The 7,937-nt window shown below is 46.0% G+C and overlaps 1 protein-coding gene across 1 annotated transcript in view; it reads right to left on the bottom strand.

The window, feature by feature from the left end:
• The window catches only part of BCAS4 (breast carcinoma amplified sequence 4), a 43,111-nt gene extending 36,798 nt beyond the window's left edge, over positions 1 to 6,313 (bottom strand). Inside the window, exons 1-2 of the mRNA XM_008565926.1 lie at positions 6,251 to 6,313; positions 6,093 to 6,194 (exon numbers count right to left, since the gene is read on the bottom strand). Of these exons, the coding sequence (XP_008564148.1) occupies positions 6,093 to 6,194; positions 6,251 to 6,313 (165 nt within the window). The remainder of the gene's footprint in view (positions 1 to 6,092; positions 6,195 to 6,250) is intronic.
• Positions 6,314 to 7,937: the final 1,624 nt, after the last annotated feature.

Below are 7,937 nucleotides of genomic sequence, written 5' to 3'. Positions count from 1 at the left end.
GTTAATCTATTATTCATGAGAGATCTACCCCCTATGACCTAAACAGCTCCCAGTACTGCCACACTGGTGATCAGATTTTGATATGAGCTTTGAGGGGGGACAACGTATCCCAACTTTATCACCTTAAGCAGGTTACTTCACCTTTCTGGGCCTTATTTCCTTATCTGTAACAATGAAGTCTACCCCTTAGAGTTTTGCTGTTAGGATTGAATAAAATAATGCAGAGAAATAATTTAGTACGGTCCCTGTACACAGTAAATATACAGTAAATGTTAGTTTTTATTATTAGTGAGATCGTTGCTCTTATTATATTGTGGTGGTATGAAAAGAAAATAAACTTTACAGCCAAACAGATTTCAATTTGTAGCTCTTATCTATAAATCCAATAAAGGAGAAGATATCAGAATCAATAAAGATGGAAATACCATAAAAAATAAAAAATAAATAAAATTTATAGTAATTGCTGGGAGTATAAAAGGGTATACAGTCACTTTGGAAAACAGTTTGGACATTCCTAAAATGAGTTACCATATAACCTAGCAATTCCACTCCTAGGTATTTACCCCCTAAAATGAAAAGATATCTCCACACAAAAACTTGTACATAAATATTTACAGCAGCAGAATTACTCGTGATGGGCAAAAAGCAGAAACAACCCAAATGTCCATCAACTAACAAATGGACAAATAAGTACGGTTGTTCACACAAGCGAATATTATTCAGCCACAGAAAGGAATAAAGCACTGACTCACGCCACAACATGGATGAACCTTGAAAACACTATGCTACGTGAAAGAAGCCAGACATAAAAGGCCACATACGGTATGCTTCCATGAGTAAGAAATGTTCAGAACAGGCAAATTCACAGAGACAGAGAGTGGAGTAGTAGCTGCCAGGGGCTGGGGCTGGGGAACGACTGCTAAGGAATGAGGAACTTCTTTGGGGAAAATGTCCTGGAATGAGATAGTAGTGATGGTTGTACAACCTTGTACTACCCCCCAAACCTCTGAATGGTACCCTTGAAGAATAATCAATTTGGACTTTCTTGGGGATAGTGGGTAGAGTATAGTAGCTGTAATCCCTTGATGGGTCCTGTCATTCTGGGAACAGGCTCCAAATCCACACTTGGCCCCACTCTGAGCCCCTTTTCATTGCCGCAGTCTCATCCCTGCCTGGGGCTCCACACCCACGCACAAGTGCCTGGAGGCCTCTGGGCCTTTGCACAAACTGTTCTCTTCCCAGGTTTACTAATCCATGTCTCAAGCCTTAGCATAAAGGCCACATCCAGGAAGCCCTCTCTGTTCTAGCTCCGATCACCTGTGTGTGCCCACACAGTCAACCTGTGTCACCCAACCTGCTCCTCACAGGTCACCGGCAGGGCACCAGCAGTCTGGCCTCAATTGCGTCCCGGCCCCCGCCTTAGGGTAGCCCCATAGCTCAGCAGGTGTTTGCTGAATATGGTAAGGATTTGGGTTCAAAAACCTCACTACTGTAACTCCCGTCCTGTAGAGAAGTGGAGAGGCAGCACCAGGACCTGAACCCTGGCTATGTGACTCTAGAGCAGTGCTTCCCACCAGGAGTGACTGTGCCCCTAAGGGACACTGGACAACATCTGGAGACCAGTCAGTTGTCACAGCTGGGGAGATAGGAAGGAGGGGAACTAGTGGTACCTCATGGGTAGAGGTCAAGGGTGCTGCTGAGTATCTTCTGATGCACAGGACAGCCACACAACAGAGAATTTTCTGGCACAAAGTGTCAATGACACTGAGGCTGAGAAGCCCTGCTCTGTAGCTTGCACTCCTAACCACTAGGCTCTACTGCCTCTTCAGTGGCTTCCTTCTTCTCATGATAAAGGCCCAAATCCTGACCTTGGCCCCGACAACCCAGTCCTGCTGCCAGTTTCTCCAGCCTCACTTGGGTCATGTCTCTCTTTGCGTTGGTAATCTGGCCATCCCAGGATTCTTCCGTCTCCTTCCTGCACCGGAGCCCCTGCCTGAGCTGTGCCCATTCCCCATCCCACCCTTCCCGCCCAGCATAGCTCCCTCCAGGGGCCTGTAGATTCCACTTCTTCGTTGCTACTTCTCACAGCAGTCGGCTGACCAAATCAACCTCGGCATTGTGGTCACCAGAATAGGGCCTCCCAAGAATGCTCATGTCTTTGTCCCCAGAAGATGTGAGTATGTCACTTTACATGGCAAAATGGACTTTGCAGATGTGTTAAGCATCTTGGGAGAGTAACCTGGATTATCCAGGTGTCTCCAAAATAATCACAAGAGTCCTTGTAAGAGAGAGGCAGGAGGGTCACAGCAGGACTTTGAAGATGAAAGAAGGGGCCATGAGCTGAGAAATGTGGGCCGCCTTTAGAAGCCAAACAAGGCAGGGAAATGGATTCTCCCCTAGAGCCTCCAGAAGGAGCCAATCTGCCAACATGGTGATCTTAGACCCATGGCACATTTGGGGCTTCTGGCTTCCAGGGCTGTAAGATAATAACTGGATGTTGTTTTAAGCCACTAAGTTTGTGGTAATTTGTTAGAGNAACGTGTCTTACCGTGAAATCCCTGTCGTGGCACCCAGTAGGCCCTCAATAAATGCTAGCGGACCGAATGCTAAGAAAAGCATCAGGCTTGACAGCTGGGCCCACCCAGGCAAGGCAAGAACCAAGGCTGCAAATCTTCACATTTTATTTCCTCTCTCAAACGTGTGGTATGAAATCCAAATGAATCAGCTATTCCAAGGGCAAAGTTTTAATTATATTCCTGCTTCATTCTCTGCTGACAAGAATGTTAATTCTCTGCTAACTTGGTGCTGACTGCCATGCTCGGTCCCCTCCCTCTGCAGCTTGGAGGGGCGCACATGCCCGCTGGCCAGGTGACCGCTATACAAGGGCACTTCAAAAAAGTTCATGGAAAAAATAGAATTAAAAGATAATACGAATCTTTCCATGAACTTTTTGAAGTACCCTTGTACAACCACAAGCACCTCCCAGCCTCCAGGGCTTCTCTGGGCAAGGATCCAGGAAACCAAGCAGAGCGACCCAGGTCAATGAACAGCCTGCGCTCCAGGATGCAAGGTGGAGTCCATAACTAGCAGTGTGAGCCTGGGCTGGTGGGTTACCTGCTCTGGGAGACAGGGACAGTGAGGGGACCAACTCTGCAGTGCAGCAAGGAAGAAGTGAGATACTGTGCATCCTCGCCCAGCGCCCAGAGAGTAAAAGATGGGTAAGATAAGTCAGGGGTGAGGCAACAGGGGATGGTGGGGGTTGTGGAGAACTAAAGAACCTGTGCTTTTCCTGGGACAGCTGCCACAGTCTCTATCCATTCTTGCAAGAATGAGGCTGAGGGGCTAGAAATATTCCATTTCTCATTTTGGGTCATCTTCACGTGGGTGCTGATATATACAAAAATTTACTGAACTGTACACTTAAAATATGTGCACTTTATGTATTTATACCTTGAAAAATAGAAAAAAAAATTAAAGTATTACCATGGATTGAACTGTGTCCCCCAAAGTCCACATATTGAAGCTTAATGGACTTTGCAGATGTGTTAAGCATCTTGGGAGAGTAACCTGGATTATCCAGGTGTCTCCAAAATAATCACAAGAGTCCTTGTAAGAGAGAGGCAGGAGGGTCACAGCAGGACTTTGAAGATGAAAGAAGGGGCCATGAGCTGAGAAATGTGGGCCGCCTTTAGAAGCCAAACAAGGCAGGGAAATGGATTCTCCCCTAGAGCCTCCAGAAGGAGCCAATCTGCCAACATGGTGATCTTAGACCCATGGCACATTTGGGGCTTCTGGCTTCCAGGGCTGTAAGATAATAACTGGATGTTGTTTTAAGCCACTAAGTTTGTGGTAATTTGTTAGAGTGGCCATAGGAAACTAACATGGTCGTGCTTTGCTCAGAGCATCTCTCCTGGCAGGAACATGGAACGTGTCTTACCGTGAAATCCCTGTCGTGGCACCCAGTAGGCCCTCAATAAATGCTAGCGGACCGAATGCTAAGAAAAGCATCAGGCTTGACAGCTGGGCCCACCCAGGCAAGGCAAGAACCAAGGCTGCAAATCTTCACATTTTATTTCCTCTCTCAAACGTGTGGTATGAAATCCAAATGAATCAGCTATTCCAAGGGCAAAGTTTTAATTATATTCCTGCTTCATTCTCTGCTGACAAGAATGTTAATTCTCTGCTAACTTGGTGCTGACTGCCATGCTCGGTCCCCTCCCTCTGCAGCTTGGAGGGGCGCACATGCCCGCTGGCCAGGTGACCGCTATACAAGGGCACTTCAAAAAAGTTCATGGAAAAAATAGAATTAAAAGATAATACGAATCTTTCCATGAACTTTTTGAAGTACCCTTGTACAACCACAAGCACCTCCCAGCCTCCAGGGCTTCTCTGGGCAAGGATCCAGGAAACCAAGCAGAGCGACCCAGGTCAATGAACAGCCTGCGCTCCAGGATGCAAGATGGAGTCCATAACTAGCAGTGTGAGCCTGGGCTGGTGGGTTACCTGCTCTGGGAGACAGGGACAGTGAGGGGACCAACTCTGCAGTGCAGCAAGGAAGAAGTGAGATACTGTGCATCCTCGCCCAGCGCCCAGAGAGTAAAAGATGGGTAAGATAAGTCAGGGGTGAGGCAACAGGGGATGGTGGGGGTTGTGGAGAACTAAAGAACCTGTGCTTTTCCTGGGACAGCTGCCACAGTCTCTATCCATTCTTGCAAGAATGAGGCTGAGGGGCTAGAAATATTCCATTTCTCATTTTGGGTCATCTTCACGTGGGTGCTGATATATACAAAAATTTACTGAACTGTACACTTAAAATATGTGCACTTTATGTATTTATACCTTGAAAAATAGAAAAAAAAATTAAAGTATTACCATGGATTGAACTGTGTCCCCCAAAGTCCACATATTGAAGCTTAATCCCCACTGTAACTGCTGAGGGTGGGAAATCTTATTATGGTAATTGAAAGGTGGGGCCTTGAAGAGGTGATTAGATTGTGAGGACCATGCCCAAGTAAATGAATTAAAAATAGTCATCATGGGTGTGATTCTGAGGGCTTTAAAAGGAGAGAGCACGTGAGGAATCTCTCTCTCTGCTCCTGCCACATTCGCCATGTGAAACCCTACGTCACTGTAGAGTTACCACCAAGAACAAGGCTCCCTCACCAGATGTGTTCCTTGGACTTTGGACTTCCCAGCCTCTGAAACTGTAAGCAATACATTTTGTTTCTTTGAAAATACCCAGTTCCAAATATTTTACTATAAGCAACAGAAATGCATTAATATAAGTATTTAAGGAAACGTGGGCCCAGGGTAGTCAACGCTTCTGAATTTCCAGAAGAAGCTTAAGATTCAGACTTTTATATAAAGTACCCCAGTTTTTAAATGTTGGGAACAAATTCTTACTTGTCATTTTTTTAAAAATCCCATGTGAACAATCCCCACTGTAACTGCTGAGGGTGGGAAATCTTATTATGGTAATTGAAAGGTGGGGCCTTAAAGAGGTGATTAGATTGTGAGGACCATGCCCAAGTAAATGAATTAAAAATAGTCATCATGGGTGTGATTCTGAGGGCTTTAAAAGGAGAGAGCACGTGAGGAATCTCTCTCTCTGCTCCTGCCACATTCGCCATGTGAAACCCTACGTCACTGTAGAGTTACCACCAAGAACAAGGCTCCCTCACCAGATGTGTTCCTTGGACTTTGGACTTCCCAGCCTCTGAAACTGTAAGCAATACATTTTGTTTCTTTGAAAATACCCAGTTCCAAATATTTTACTATAAGCAACAGAAATGCATTAATATAAGTATTTAAGGAAACGTGGGCCCAGGGTAGTCAACGCTTCTGAATTTCCAGAAGAAGCTTAAGATTCAGACTTTTATATAAAGTACCCCAGTTTTTAAATGTTGGGAACAAATTCTTACTTGCCATTTTTTAAAAAATCCCATGTGAATGCAGAACCCCTTTCACCACCAACCGCCCCCATTGGGCCTAACACCTGATTCTCTCAAGGCCAAATCAGCATCTTGGAAGAGACAGCAAAAGCCAGATCAATCCACGGGTCTCACAAAGAACCTTCATTATCCTGGACACACCTCTAGCTGGTCCACTTTGGTGTAGATGCCACGCATTTCCATCACTTTGGCTTTAAGGAGCGGGATGTTTTCTTCCAAGATCTGCGAAGTGTCACTCCTGATCTGCAAGGAACAAAGCAGCTTATCAGGCCCTCTGCCCCACCACTGCCTCCTCCCACCTGCCTCTGGGGTGGGCTGGGGTCTGCGCAGACCCTGTTGATGGCCAAGATGCCAGGTGGCATCCTACCAAGGACAGGCCCACGATTGACCTAGAGCCCCACGTAGGGACCAACCTCATCACCTCTCAGGACCCCAGACCTACTCAGGTATTATTTACTGAACTGCAAATTAATTGTTTTCCCCCAGACTAAATATCTTCCTTTTCTAAATCAGTGAACTGGAGCAAATGGAACAAATCAAAATCTCTTCTCTAAACCAACATCAAGGAAAGTCCAGTTTTTGTTGCACTAGAATTAGTATTAATGAGTTGATAATTATCATTAATAATGTTAACGGAAACCACAACTCTCATGTACCAAGATGCTTCCTACACCCAGGCACTGTGCTAAGAACTTCCTTGTACCTCTCATTTAATTTTCAATTTCTTCTGCCTGCAAGGACCCCAAAGTGACTGTGAACTTTATGAAGCCCCATCCTTTCCCTGATCACTGAAATCAGACACTGAAGCCTCCACTTTCTCTCAGAACCTAAGCACCAAGCCTACCTCTTCTTTCTATGTGAGTGTATGTATGCATGTGACTGTGTCTGTGTAAGAGAGAGAGGGAGACATGCCATTTTCAGGTTACCACATCCTTGCTATGCAAAGAGGCAGTATATACACTGCTCTCAAATTCTGGGAGGCATCTGAATCCCTGGGGAGAAGCCTGTCAAATGCTGATTCCCAGGTGTTGTCTGGTCCAGTTTGTCTGAGAATCTGCACTTTCAGCCAAGGCTCCAAGACCATGCTGAAATGGAGGTCTAGGGACCAAAGTGAGAGAAACACCAGTGGGCACAACAGGAGTAGGACTCAGGACTCAGGTGGGAGTGTGAATTTAGCTCTACCCACCATAAGCTGTGTGACCTTGAGCAAGTCACTGCACCTCTCTGAGGCTTCTTTTGCTTAGCTGGACAGTGATGCAGTTATGACAGTCCTTCTCGGAATGCTGCAAGGATGAAATGTTTAGCAAACATTATGCATGGGGGCATAATGTGTTACAAGGTGTGTGGCACCGTGTGTGCATCTAGCTTCTTATGTGGTCCCTGATGCTCCCTGCTCCCTCGTAGCCATGCCCTTGTGTGACCCTCTTCCCTGGATGTTTCTAATGAAGAGGAGTCAGCCCAAGTGATGAGATGGCCCTTCCAAGACTAGGGTATAAAAGGCTTCCCTTGTATCCTGCTAGTGAACCCTCTCGTGCTGGCTCACCACCACCCTCCCCGCAAACCCCACGACTTCTCTCTCAGGTGGACTCTCAGACGCTTTTTTGTTCTGTTTTGTTTTGGCAGCTGGCCAGTACAGGGATCTGAACCCTTGACCTTGGTGTTATCAGCACCACGTTCTACCAAGTGAGCTAACTGGTAGAGCGCAGCCTCATAACACCAAGGTCAAGGGTTCAGATCCCCGTACCAGCCAGCCTCCCAAACAATGAAAAATTAAAGGAGGGGACATGTCAAAGGGACACAGGAGCCAGCCAGAAAGAGGGAAACGGCCAAAACTGGAGTAATATGAGCAACATAATGAGTAATGCAGAATTAGATTATAATCCAAAGGATAAAATAAATATGCCTGAGTCCGATATGCACAAATGATTGAACAGAGTATGGAAAGGAGAAAACAGTACATTCCAGTGGAGAAATCTGGCAAGTGAC

Source organism: Galeopterus variegatus, unplaced genomic scaffold, assembly GCF_000696425.1.
Source record: "Galeopterus variegatus unplaced genomic scaffold, G_variegatus-3.0.2 Scaffold213, whole genome shotgun sequence".
Classification (NCBI taxonomy): domain Eukaryota; kingdom Metazoa; phylum Chordata; class Mammalia; order Dermoptera; family Cynocephalidae; genus Galeopterus; species Galeopterus variegatus.
Note: the sequence above shows the minus strand (reverse complement) of the source record. Positions and strands in the feature narration are given on the sequence as shown.